The following is a 14,867-nucleotide window of genomic DNA, read 5'->3' on the forward strand; positions in this document are numbered from 1 at the left end:
CATCCATCATTAGATCTGATACGTTCTTCTATTTCTGCCTCTGCCAATTCTCCACCTCCCACTTTGACTCTCCCTTTGTCACTCTAGTTCTCCTCTTTCCTTCCTATCACTGATGCTGATACACTGTCTCCCTTTCTAAGGCCAACCCACTTCTGCTCCCACTGATTCTCTTCCCTCCCTCTTAATTCCTAAAGTTTACCCTTCTCCTTCCATACCTCACTTCTCTTTTTAATGCCTTTCTCAAATCTTCGGTTTCCTTTGATTTTCAAGCATGCTACGATTCTTCCAGTTCGTAAAAAAAACCTTCATTTGCCCCTTCACTTCCTTCTAATTTCCACCCTATTTCTCTCCTTTCATATCTTTCTAAGCTTTTGGAGTGTATTGTCTACTCTCAGGTTTCTTCACATATTAACTCTAGCTCTTTTCTTTCTCTTTATCAATCTGGTTTCCAGCACTGTCACTCCACTGAGACTGCTCATCTTTCTGTTACAAACTATCTTCTCTCAGCTCGCTAGTCTCAGCACTGCTCCCTACTGCTACTATTAGATCTATCGGCTGTCTTTGACACAGTCAACCAATCTCGTCTACTTCTTTCTCTTGACTCTCTCTGTTCAAATACTCTGTTCTTCTTTGATTCTGCAAATATAATTCCCACTGCACATATTCTGTTTCTTGGGTGGTATTCTTCACCTACCTTTCCTCTCGGTCACGGTGTACCCAAAGCTCAGTCTTGGGACCCCTCCTGTTCTCTTAATCCACTATCCCTCTTGCTTCGATAATCACTTTGGTCGGTCTTTCCCTTTACTTTTATGCAGACAACACTCAACTATTCCTATCCTGTCACCACAGACTCCTCACCATAGGGATGAGGAAGCGCACACACCGGACGTCTGCACGCCAGCGGCCTGTGGTTGCCGGAGGAGAAGGATCTTCATATCAACTTCCTTGAGCTACGGGCACTTTTCTGGGCCCTCAAGTCATTCTACCCGTCCCTGAAAGGCAAGGTGGTGAGTATCTTCACGGACAAAGCCACCATTTTCCACATCAGGAAGCAGGGGGCCACTCTATCCCCGGCGCTCTCCGGCAGCGTAGGATTTATGGACTGGGCCATCAGACAGGGATGTTCCTCATCCCTTTCCACCTGGTTTTGAGTTTTGGTTAGACTTCACAACTTTCCTTGAACATTGGTCTGTGAACTATTGGAAGTCCTTGTCCAAGTCTTCTATTTCAAGGTGGCTCTCCGGCTGCATCACAGACTGTCATCGGTTGGCAAACCGACTGATGCCTGGCCGTCCGAGAGCCCTCTCCACCAGAGTGATAGATGCGACGGCGGCGTTCCTGCCTGCCTCTGCTGGACATCTGCAGTGACCCAGGCCAAGGTAAGGAGTCTCCCGACCCCCTCCTCCCCAAACCCTGCAATGTAATATTGCATAGGTGCCTAAAAGCACCATAGCGCACTCGGCGCGTGGTCCCTCACCCAGCCCACCCGCTTCCTGGTTCCCCTGTGCCCGCCTCCCCACTGTCCCGATTGGTCCATAGAAAAAAAAAAGAAAAAAAAAAACGAGGCCGTGGCGAGGGTCTGCAGCCGGCGTCCCCGCCATTTGCAGTGACCCAGGCCAAGGTAAGGAGTCTCCCGATCCCCTCCTCCCTAAACCCTGCAATGTAATATTGCATAGGTGCCTAAAAGCACCATAGCGCACTCGGCGTGTGGTCCCTCTCCCCAGCCCACCCGCTTCCTGGTTCCCCTGTACCCGCCTCCCAACACGCCCACTCCAACCGGATTGGTCTCCATACACCACTTCAAGGACATCCAAGGGAAGCCCTCTGCCCGGCAGCCCTGCGGCGAAGGACCCTGAGGCAAAGGACGGCCCCAAGATGTGTCTGCAGGTGTCCGCAGGGGAAGCCAGCAGCCAACAGACACCAACAAAAACCGTGAGTGTGGTATGGGTGGGGAATAGAGCAATCAATCTACTCCAGAAAACCCCCGCCACTCTATCTTACCTACCAAGAACATAGACTGCCATAATACTTACACGTCCACTCTTTATAGAACTTAAATGTTAGCATGTCCACTCTTAGATAGAAGCGCCAAATGTGATTGTTAGCATATGCCACACTTAGATGGAATTTCTCAAGTTTAGTCTGCGCCAAATCTAGACAGAAATGTGATTGTTAACATGTGCCACATTTGCATGGAATTCTCAAGCTTAGCCCGCGTAGTATCTAGATAGAAATACGATGGTTAGCATATGCCACACTTAGATGGAATTTCTCAAGTTTAGTCTGCGCCAAATCTAGACAGAAATATGACTGTTAGCATATGCCACACCTAGATGGAATTTCATAAATGTGATTGTTAGCATATTCCACACTTAAATGGGATTTCAGAAATGTGACTGTTAGCATATGCCACACCTAGATGGAATTCTCAAGCTTAGTTTGCGCCAAATCTAGGCAGTAACATGATTGTTGGCATGTGCCACACTTAGACAGAATTCTCAAACTTAGCCCGCATTGCATCTAAATAGAAATATGATTGTTAGCAAATACCACACCTAGATAGAATTTCAGAAATGTGACTATTAGCATATGTGACTCTTAGCATGCACCACACTTAGAATTATGAACCTAGCTTGCGCGGCATCTAGATAGAAATGTGACTGTTAGCATGTACCGGACCTAGATGGAATCCCACAATTGCAAGGACAGCAATGCCAACTAACCAACCAACTAACAATTCCATCCCTCTGCATACACCTCTCAAACTATAACCAAACACAACCACAAGCCTTAAACGCAGCAATCCGCACAAACTTCACAACAATGCAACAACAAAACAAACCACACATAGACTTGCACAACAGCACACGACGACTACGGACCATAAAACACCCCAAGCCCAGCCGACTGACCCACCGGGCTGAGGCTGCCAACAGCACATCACTGCTCTCTTGCACTTTTCCAGCTTATTCCTACTAACCCACCCCCCCTCCTCCCCTTTTTAGAGCCGCCAGAGCGCCAGGGGACCACTTCGGTGGTGATAGTGCACGGTACAAATGACCTTTAACATTAACATCCTTCTATGCTTTCACTTTGCTATTAAAGACACCATCTCATCTTGTCTACTCGCTATCCAGTCCTGGATGACTAACCATTAGCTACATCCTAATCTCTCTAAGACTGAGGCCCTTCCTCCCCATTCTCTGTCTTTCCCACCTAATTCCCACTCTGTTTTCCCATCTCTGTGCTATCTTGGCATGTACTCAACGTCTCCTCTCATAGTTCATCTCTTGCTCGCTCCTGTCGTTTTCACTTTTTTAATATTTGTAATGCCAGACCTTTTCTCTCTTTTCATGCCTCTAAGCGTCCTGTGACTTCACTTATTTTCTCTCAGCTCTTCTACTATTCTTCCCTTCTCCCCGGTCTTCCTATGTCGTACCTATCTCCACTACGTTCAGTTTCTAATTCTTCTATCCATTTACTTTTTTCTCTGTCTCTTTCCGCATTACTTTTTCTATCTTATGCTCTCATTATTTCATGCTGGCTTCCTTTCCACGTGTTTTAACTTTTTCTGCTTAGTTTTAAAATAAATCTTGGAGCTTGTATCTGTTTATTCTGCAGCTCGCTATTTACGTTCCAATTCTCAGTTACTTCTAAAACGTTCCTCGTCCTCCCTGTGGCTGCTCCAGTTTCTGTACCTTTTGCCTGTTGGCCCCTTTTCACTGGAACGTTCTTCCTCTCTCTCTTGGCTCTCTTTCATCTTACTCTATGTGTCATTCATATTTAAAGGACTTTTCACTCTCTTCTTAATTTCTTCCACCATTTTCTTATTGATTTGTAGCATTTTATAATTTCTGTACTGAGCTTTAATGTAAAGCACTATCAAAATAAAAATAAATAAAAATACCTTTTGTTTACAAGGGCCACAACAGACATTTCCCTTTTACTTTTGTTATTGATAGTTAACCATTGTTTGGGACTGCCCTACGCCCTTCAAGCCCAGAGGATGACCCTCCTTTCACCGTCCCCACAGATTTTGTCTGGTTGCTTTACAGGAAGAGTAGAGGCGAAGAGGCCCAGGGAATTCAGACACCAAAATAAACACTAGAATTCACAGATCACTGCACTGAATTTATGAAAGTAAGTAGAACCTGCTGCCGGTGAGGGGGTTCTTACAAGACAGTGCTCTTCTGTCTCAGCAAGGGGTAGAGTGAATTTGGGTTGAAGACCTGTTTTCACCAGGGCGATGGTCCATTGAAAGAATGACTCTTTGTAGGATTATACACAGATTTTACAAAGAATTGGGGCAGTCTTGTCGCCTTATATTCGTTGGTGATTTATTAATACACTCAGTCGACGCGTGTTTCGACCCAACATGGGTATTTTTCAAGGCGTGTGTGGTGCTCACAAAGCATATATTTTATTTGATGACTCTTTGTATGATTGTATACAGATTTTACAAAGAATTGGGCAGTCTTGTCGCCTTATATTCGTTGGTAATTTATTAATACACTCAGTCGACGAATGTTTCGACCAAACATGGGCCTTTTTCAAGGCGTGTGTGGTGATCACAAAGCATATCTTTTATTTGATGAGCTCTATCAATAGGCTCTTGTTTTATAAACCTGTGGTGGGCCAGAGGGCCACTGCATCAAGATGGGCAGTCACAGCGATCTTTCTACTGACAGAGCTCATCAAATAAAACATATGCTTTGTGATCACCACACATGCCTTGAAAAAGACCCATGTTGGGTCGAAACATGTGTCGGCTGAGCGTATTTATTAATCACCAATGAATATAAAGCAACAAGACTGCTCAATTTCTTTGTAAAATCTGTATACAATCATACAAAGAGTCATTACTTCAATAAACCAGTGCCCGAGTGATACTGGTTCTTCTACCCAAATTCACAAAAATAAACACACAATGACCATTTTGGCTTGTAATGTGAGGGGCTACTGGGAAGACTTAGATGAGCTACCAATGGCTCACGGTCAACGGGTTGGAGACCCTAGCTCTAGAATATCTTATACAGTGACTCCTGCGATTAGACTATTGGAAGAAAAAACTATCTGAGGGCGTACACAAATAGTGGGTGCATGAATATGTAGAACAGAGGTAGTATCATGAGAACACCCGTGTTGATGCCTACTTTTAACTTGGAAGTTAGCAACTTGTAAAGCAAACAGTAAATGGCGGAATATGCACATCATACAAAAATAAACAGATTCACAAGCCCCAGAAATGTATATATGGGGTGGCGGTCGTAGCCGTATAGTTAAGATGAAAAGTCTTTAAATAGACTTTTTCCAAAATTCGAACGCTAATAACCTTTGCATCGCTGGATGAATTTGGATGAACATTTCAAAGGAAAAGGTTTGGCCCGGACAGAATACATTAAAAGGTGCAAAGGTTATGATTAAAACAAAAAAATATGTTTTCAGTTTAGTTTCATCCATTTTCCCATAAAGCAAATGTGCTTTGATTGAAACCCCATAGCTCAAAGACCACTGGAAGGGTTTGCACCAAATAGGAAACAACTTTGGCACAAAGCCTTGCCCATGTGCCTTTTGCTCCTGGTTTTCCCCTTTGCCCTGCCTCCTGCATCATAGAAATGGAAGAATGTCTGGAGCCGCTCTTTGATTTCTATCACAGGCTCTGCAGCAACCTTCATGCAAACCACATTTATCTTTTAAAACAGCAAAAATAACTTTGTTCATTCGGGCCTATAACATGGGCCCTGGGCCGTTACCAGCTGATAAAATCCACCACTGGTTCCTAGAGCCTCAGAGGGGTGCTAAAATGTCTGGCAGAGACCTAGAATATGTGAAGGGCATTGCAGTTTTGGGAAGAGCCTAGAGCCCTAGAAGGGTAACCGAAAGGGATAATTGGAGTTTTAGAAAGCACTCTGCCCTGTGAGAGACATGCTGAGATATCTCAAGTCTGAAAGACACCTTGAACCTGAGCAGGGCACAGAGAATATTTAGAAAGCACCTACAGCCTAAAAGAGGTGTTGAGAAGCCTGACAAAGTGCCTGCAGCCAGAGAGGAGTCCTGAGAAGTTTGAAAGATGCCTGAACCTGTGAGTGGTGTTGGTTTTAAAAAGTGCCTGGAGACTGACGAGGACACTAGGAATCCAGAAAGATGTCTAGAACCTAAGAAGGGCATTGGTTAGTTATAGAAAATGTCTAGAACTTTAGCAGGACACAGTGAAGTTTGAAAGATGCCTAGAGCCTGAGAGGGGCAACACACATATTTACCAAGTGTTTAGACCCTCGGAGTGGTGCTGCAAAGACTGAAAGCATCTAGAACCTGAGAAGGGGCATTGAGAAGTTGTAGAAAGTGCCTACAGCCTAGAAGGGGTGTAGAGAATTCTGAAAGCCCCATGGAGATGTAAATGAAAGAGATTACTTTACATTGACTGTCTAACTTGAGTGTCGGATCATGGACATGTGTTTAAACAATAATTGCGTTACTAACGCCTGACTGTTTCTCCTTGTACCTACTTTGCAATCTTTTTTCAAGAGACTTATTGGAAAACCTTGCACAAAGGTTGTTTTGCTTCTTGACAATGCTTTGTAACCAATGCCAATTGGTCCATTGATAACAAACCGTTGTCTACTATCAAGCAGGATATACATCCATTGAAGAAGCATTGACCTTTAAATTCCCTCTACCCGAAAGGGGAAGCGTCCATTATCACTGTGTATTCATGTGTTTGGTTCCTGAAAGGTCATGACCAAATTAAGTTTGTGAAATCATCAAACGAGTGCTAATATCAAATGATCGGTAAGCAGGGTCTTTTAGGTTGGCTGGGGTATCCCGAGGCAGTGCCCTGGTAGGGCTGTGAACTCACCCTTGAGGCATGTGCCCTGCTAAAGCGCACAACTCTCTTTCCTTAAATTTCCATTTGCTTTCTTTTCTATCTAAACTTCTTGAACGTGTAGTATCTGCCCACGTTTCCTCCTTTCTTCATATTCACTCTCTTTTTCCTCCGCTGCAATCCAGGGTTCTTCCTGTACACCGCATTGAATTCTCTGCTTTCTGGCAGACACAATAGGCTATCTTGTATTCTTATCTTACTTTATCTTTCGGCTACTTTTGATATTGTTGATCACACTATTGTACTTTCTCCTTTATCAACACTTGGACTATCTGGCTCTGTTCTGAAGTGGTTTAACTCTTATCTCTCTGACCGCACATATTGTGTCTCTTGGTCTTGCCAGTTCTCTTCTTCCCATCCACTTCGCTATGGATTTCCACAGGGTCCTATTCTAGAGCTTCTTCTTTTCTCTCTTTAGACTTTTCCTTTGTATGATCTTATTTCCTCATTTAACTTATCTTGTCACTTCTATGCTGACGATTCCCAGATCTTTTTTTATCTTTTTCTGTACTTCTTTCCTTCATAATACAGTCTCTTCTTGCTTGCGATCAAGTCATGGATGGCTTCCAGATTCCTACATCTTAATCCCTCTAAGACATAGGTTCTCTTCTTTCCTTCTTCCTCCCCTTCCCCTGTTCCTCCCCTTTCTGGTCTTCTTGTTCCCCCTCTTTTCTTTCATTCTCTTCTTCTGCTCGGAATCTTGGCGTTGACTTTGACCCTTCCCTTTCTTTCTCCTTTCACATTTCTAATACTGCTCATTTTCCGCTCTGACGTGCAACCAAACTCTTAATCTACTCACTGGTTTTTTCACGTCTTATTATTTGCTCAGTTCTTCATTACAGCCTTCGTAAGACTTATTTCACTCCTTTACAATCTGTGTTTAATTCCGCTATTCACCTTTTGTTTCAGCTCCCTTCACTTTCTTCTGTGACTCCCTCTCTTCGTTCTACTTCCATGCTTTCTTTGTATCTTTGTCCTACTTTTCACTTTCTCCGTTATGTCTACAAAGTCCTATATGGCTTGCCCCTTCCTATCTCTGCGCCTTGGTCTCTTTTTACTCTCCTTCTCGCTCTTTGCGGTGTGAATCTCTATTTCTTATCTCTGTTCAAAACCACCTAGTGCTTCCTCTCGTTTCCGTTCTTTTACACTTCTTGCTCCTAAGGATTACAGTAATCTTCTGCTTTCTAATCATGCCTCTTCTACTTATAACATGTTTTGTTCTCAGCTAAAAGCTCATCTTCTTCTCTCTCTTTCCACTGTTTAATTTGATTGTTTGCATCATTTCCATTTATTGTAACGTTTGTTTTTAACTTTGTAAAGCGCTTTGGCAAAAGTGCTAAATAAAAAATAAAAAACCCACTAAGATTGACCCCTTATCACCTAACCATGGACATATGGCCCTCAATCGTCTCCTGAGATGCAGTTTGTGGGTGTATGGGGCAGCACTCAGAGACTGTATTTAGCATAGAAATATTAGTCCTGAACCCAATCGTTCACTGGCAAATTTGGGGAGAAGGGTTCATCAGAGTTGTGGCTGGCACATCTGGATTGCCACGGCTAGCACACCCTTACCTTATGGCCTAGGCACAGACCACCTGGGATCAGACCCACACACAATACCTGGGTACTTCAGATCTAAACGCATCAATACAGCAGCAAAGCAAATTGCATTTTCCCCCCTCTCTCACCACTAACCTAACCCAACATATTTTTCATTTCTAATGGAGCGCTTGGAGACCATGCAAATGGCAGAGGTCCACGTATACATCTCAGTAACATAGCATACATCATAACATAAGATGTCAATTACTGACCATATGAGGCTGCAGTCATAGATGAAGGCAGTGTCCCTAGCTATTAATGGCTCTGCTGGGCGTACCCATGTCATATCACGGCTGTACTCTTTACAAATCAGATCAATATCCTAGCTAATATATTCTGTAACTAAAATATCCTCTTGCCTGATTTAGTAGCTTTTTATTTTATTATTATTACACTTGCTGTTGTTTTTTCATCAGCAGTGTGACATCCTCTGATATTATCATCAGGGTCCAAGGACAAGTGGCATCAGTTCCTAAGACATATTCGAGGTGAAAAGATTATGATGTCCCCTCCGCTATTCCGGTCATTCTGCTGTATTGACATCCCGGTAGTTAAGAGTGTAAGCTTAGCTTAGCTCAGGTGATCTGAAGGTTTGAGCAATACTGAAGTGTAATTGGTCCATTATCTGGCAATGATATGTAATGAATATATATTTGTGTCAGTTTAAAGTTAATAGGTGGATGGATTGTATTGAAGTTATTATGAAAGAGTATAAGATCATTGATAGTCCAAACTAGAAATATACCACATATGTAGCCTAGGTCCCTGCTTTGAAAAATAAATGAGCAGCATGTGATTTGAAATGCAAGGTTGTGCAAAGACACATTGCATTTCTCACACCACATCCCAGAGACTCTTGCTCCGAAGAATTGTTTGCAACAACACTCAGAAATTAACAGAACTCCACAATTCCTTTACTTACTTCAAGTTACATTTCACCTCCTTGCTTCCTTACTACACATTGTAAAATAGAACGTATTTGCACTGTGCAGTTGTGAGATTGCATTATATGAAAGGACATTTTCCTTCTTTTGTATAAGCAATTCCAGAAGACAGGACTGAAGCCATTCTGAAAACGTGCACCTTATTTGTGCTAAACTAATGAAGGCATCCTTCTTTCGGGTTGCTCACTGCTTGTTTTTCTTAGATGTTATTTAAAAAACAGGTTGCGGGTATATTTCAGTAAGGGGTATGATATTGGGTAGATGTGTTTCCTCCCAATCAAATATTTGGATTCATGTATTTAACCACTGATATCGTGCCCCAGAATGGGATTAAGCATGTTAATGAATGTGGCGGGCCATGCAGTAACATGAAGGCCTGCAGCTCAAATTCTGCAAGAGACACCTCAGAAGTCCCTTTGATGGCACAGTGAGAGTAGTTGAGTCAGACAATAGATGGTTAAAAAATGGGTGGCAGTATTTGATGATAATAGACCAAGTGTAGAGAGCAGAAACGGCTTATGCCAGAGTTGGATACAGACCATTTTGGAAATGCCTTGGGATGCCCTTTGACTTATTATGAGACCCTCCAGATGTTTTGGACATCACATCCCATCAGCGCAAGCTAGCCCTCTCAGTGATGAAGGTTCATGAGAGTTGTAGTCCAAAGCAACTGGAGGGCCAGAGATGTACTCTTGCGTAAGTTATGAGCTGTGATTTGATGACATCACAGACAAGTGACCAACATAGTGAGCCAGTTGTACAAGTTAATACGACACTTATAAGCTTGGAAGAAAACCTTGTCAGCATGGATATCTTGTCACGATTAAAGGACTAAGGGCTTGATTATGAGTTTGGAGGTATTGCACCAGGCAATACTTCCAGGCCTGTTTACTGAGACAGCATGCTGTAAATATTGGGTGGTCCAGTAGGTCCGCATGGTACATGTCATGTAGACCATACCGTTATTCCCCATCTTGGACTCCCATAGGACTCAATAAGGGGTCCTGTAATTATCGTAAGCCGCAATACGCACCCGGTAATTACTGCATGCGGTACTGCTTTCGTGTAGCAGGAAAATCGGTCACACAAAAGAGGACAGAAAAATGTGTTTAAAAAATGAAAGTCATAACTTGGCTAAGTGGTAAAACAACCTGGTAATCGCAATTACAGGTATTTTACCAATACCACCAAACGTGTAATCACGCTCTAAGAGATTTTGATCATACATATTTCAGGTGCAATCATTTCAAAACATCAAGCCCTTAATATGCTCTTATTTCATTTTCCCTACAATTCTCCCTTCATGTTCTGCTTTCCTACCTGTATTCTCTTAACATTTTCCAGATCTGCTATGAATTACAATACCAGAATAACACAATCCTCTTCTCGACTTTTTGATTATTATTCAAGTATGAAAGGTAAATGCTGAAAAGATAGAACAGTAAGCACATTTTGAGAGGGACAAGGGAATAGGAAAAATGAGTGGGGCAATATAAATACTACACTTCACAAAATACCCTACACACAGACACACACACGCACACAGACAAACAGACACACACACACGCTGTCCAGCTGTTTACCAGTCCCAAAGATCCAGTGATTAAACATGGCATACCACTAACCGCATTCACTCTTGTGTGGGTGATGGGTAGGGGTAGAGTTTGTGTCAGGCCTTATATATGTAGTGGCTTTAGGTCCCTGAGCTCAAGAGGGAATATGCCCTAGAGAAGAGTACTGGCAGAGCAAAGTACCTGCATCTGCTCAGGGAGATTTTAATTGCTTATAAATTGGTTGAATTAGAACGCAGAACTATTTGTTTGGGTGATCATGAAAATAGGTTTGGTGGGATGGGCGGGGAGCTAGGGGTGCAGGCCATGGGATATTGTGAAAACTAAGGCGTTTAATGTGTGAAAGGCTCTGCTTTGGACAGAGAGCTAGTTGCTCGAATGCGAGCTGAAGGCGCTGGGGTGTCGTGGTGTGTGGTAAGTAGTTCAGATCGCAGACGGCTGGAGGTGTAGTGTAGAACAGTAGTGCTGTTTTCCGGTCACGAGGAAGTTGCAATAGTTTAGGAGAGAGTTTGGCTGACTTGATTTAAGGTAGCAGGGGGCCATCCAGTTATGCAATAGAGTTAGACAGTTATCTTGATTTGAATGCATGGGGCGGTGGGTAGGTGGAGGCAGAAAAGGATTCCTGCAATTTGGTGGTTTTTCACTTACTTGCTGTACTTATCGTCATATCTGCAGATGTAGCTGAGATGAGCAGCAAAGGCCTCTACAGCCAAAGGACAGGGAATTTCTCCACTTTTCCTCTTAATGATGACTCCTGCAATAAAAAGTGAAAAGGAAGGTTACCTATAATATGACTTCTATAACCAGACAGTGCAGAATAACACCAACAAAAAGGTTGAATCCCAGATGGCTTTACATCTAAAAAAACACAGAACAGGAATGAAACAAGATGAACATTGAGGACCGTGTTAAATACAAATATGTTGTAAGTGTGTACATTGATGGATACATTTAATACCCGCCTCTTAGGGAATTGCAAAATCTACTGTGTCTTTCAAATTTGGGGGATTTGTTATTTTTGCTACTGCATTATCTGTTTTCATTACATCGCTTAATATACACACGTAAATTGTTATTTTCAGGTTATTAATGCACATGTTAAGTTAACCAGAATGTATAGAGCTCAGCATTCAGCCAAGGGCATATTTGCGCTGACTAGCAAATGAGAATGTGGGAAAGAGCTAAAACAGGTACAAACATGTCCGTGGCCCATAAAGCACGGAGACCAGAGTTCTGAGCTGGAGCAATCGAAAAGGACCATCCACCAAAGCAGGCATTCTTGAATTAAGGAACAACAACAAAACAAGCATCCGCAGAGCGCAGGGTCACAACAGGAATATAAGGATGGAATATGTCCTGAAGATATTCCGCCGCAGTGCTTAGTCAAAGGAAGCCAATGAAGATGGCGCAGGACTGGAGAAATGTGGGCACATCTAGGAGTGGGGTAGCCACTCTAGCTGCAGAATTCTGAAGAGCTTGACGCAGCCATTTTAAATAGGAGGGCTGAGCTAAAAAGAAAAGAGAGTTGAAATAATACACAGAAGACATAACAAGAGCGGACACCACCAGAGCCCGCAGCTGAGGTGGAAGGAAAGGAATAACCATGCAAAGGATTTTTAGTTGGAAATAACCCCTCTGGCAAACAGCACTAATCTGAAATTCCATAGACAAGGAAGCTGAGATCCTAACCCCCAAATCTTTCACCGAGGATACAGGAGAAGGAAAGGGGCCCAAAGAAGACGGACAGAAGAAAGTAGTCCAGAAAAGAGTGGAGGACGGGGGACACACAACTAACACCTCTGTCATATGCCCATTGAACTTAAGCCAGTTAAGGCACATCCATTCACCCACGGCATCCAGGCAGGCCCTGAATCTGGCTGCTGTCTCAGGATGAGAGTGATCAAGCCGAACCAAAAAGTGGGTATCACCTGCGTAAGAGTAAAAAAGGAAGCCACGAGAACAGATGAGCCTAGTGAGGGGTTGGATGTGGATCAAGACCGTAGAGATGGAGGACTCTTCAGCAACTCCACAGGTAAGGACAGTGGGAGTGGAAAGGAGGAAGAGAGAGAGATTGAGAATGATCTGAAAGAAACAAAGAGAACCAGGAAAGTACAACGCTAGATAGGCCGGCCTGCATGATCAATGATATGAAAGGCGGCTGATAGATCAAAAAGCAATAAATCACCAAGGCTGCCAAGGTCATGCAGTCGAGCCAGATTGTCAACGACATAGACCAGCACACTCTCGGTTCTGTAACCTGGACGGAAACCAGACTGTGAAGCATGAAAGAACAAGGAATTCTCAAGAAAGGAGTTCAAGAGCGAGCAGACTAAAGCTTCAAGAAGCTTCATAAGAAAAGGAAGACGCAAGATGGGACAAATGTTAAATGAAACAAGAGGTCTAAAGAAGGCTTTAGCAGAAATGGGACAACCAGTGCATGTTTAGCATTAACATGCATCTGACCAGTAGAGAAAGAAATGTTAACAGATTTTGTAATAAGAGGGTTAATACGAGGAATACAGTCCTTCAGGACAGCTAGAGGGATATGATCTAAAGGGGAGGCTGACCTCAATTTAAGCATAGCCGTTGTCATGTCCTCGATAGTAAACGCAGGGAACACAGACCAGGAGAGTTCAGCAGAAGGGACACTAGACGTATCCTGTGAGGCCACGGACCAGGATCCAGAAGAACACATTATTTTTCGAATTTTGATAATCACAAAGAAATTGGGTGGACAAATAGATTCAGAAGGTGTTATAGACAAAGAGCGCACAACATTATAGAGTTCTTTGGGTTGATTGATAGACTTTACCACACAATTAGAGATTAGTTACATTTAGCTTCAGCAATGGCTTTATGATATCTGGATGGAAATTTGTTGCAAAATAGCTTTAGCTGCGGAGTCATAATTCAAATGCCAATTTTGTTCCGCCTGCCTATGTTGGAGACGAAGTGCGCAAAGGTGATCAGTGAACCAAGACTCAGAAAACCTGGCCTTACGTTTAGGTGGCTTGAGCGGGGAAAGACGATCTGCAATAGCCATAAAAGCTGAGGCAATAATCTTCAAATCAAGGGTCACAGAGAAGGAACAACAAGTTTCCAATTGATCATAAATGTAATTACGGGAAACAGTGCACCAATTCCAACAAGAAGTGAGGCAAGGCTTACAGGCGGCCTTAGGAAAGGCCAGTTTCCAAAAAAAAAGGGATAAAAGAATGGTCGGACCAAAAATTTTGAAGTAGTGGGTAGACCTTAACGTCAGATGTAGAAGCAAATAAAAGGTTTAGGGTATTGCCCAGTCGATGAGTAGGACCAATAACCAGCTGTGAAATGGTAAATTCATTCATAGCTGTAATAAATCTCTGAGACTTCATATTAGCTGGGTAGTTAGGCTTAAGGTTAAAATCATCAGCAATCAAAAGATTGGAGAGCCGAAGTTTTAAATCGGCTGCCAGGTCCAGGAAAGAATTGTAGGAACAAGAATCAGGCAATGGCGAGCGGTTAACATTTAAAAAGTGAATAGACAGATTAGAAGAAATAGTAAAGATAGCAAACAGTGCCTCCATATGAATATTGTGATTAAGAGTAAGCAAAGTAACAGAGAAAAGGGAATTAAAAATAATGTCAACTCCACCACCAAGACATGGGGAAGGGCAGTCTACATGAAGAATACTAAAATTAGTAGGAAAATGGTGAGCAATAATAGGGCCGGAGGAATCACCAAACCAGGTTTCAGTGATGCACACAAAATCTGGTAAATAATTGAGCAGCATATCATAACAATGAGCAGCATGTGCCGCGAGAGAGAGAGCTTTAAGGGGAAAACATATCAACAAATCAGAAGAGGAGGAAGGGGTGAAACCAAAG

General features: G+C 42.9%; 1 protein-coding gene across 1 annotated transcript in view; it reads right to left on the reverse strand.

The window, feature by feature from the left end:
- PGBD5 (piggyBac transposable element derived 5) overlaps window positions 1–14,867 on the reverse strand; it is an 854,702-nt gene that overhangs the window by 15,632 nt on the left and 824,203 nt on the right. The window contains exon 6 of the mRNA XM_069606913.1: window positions 11,649–11,754. Coding sequence (XP_069463014.1) covers window positions 11,649–11,754 — 106 coding nt within the window. The remainder of the gene's footprint in view (window positions 1–11,648; window positions 11,755–14,867) is intronic.

The sequence above is a fragment of the Ambystoma mexicanum genome, chromosome 4p (genome assembly GCF_040938575.1).
Source record: "Ambystoma mexicanum isolate Mex_15411 chromosome 4p, UKY_AmexF1_1, whole genome shotgun sequence".
NCBI lineage: Eukaryota > Metazoa > Chordata > Amphibia > Caudata > Ambystomatidae > Ambystoma > Ambystoma mexicanum.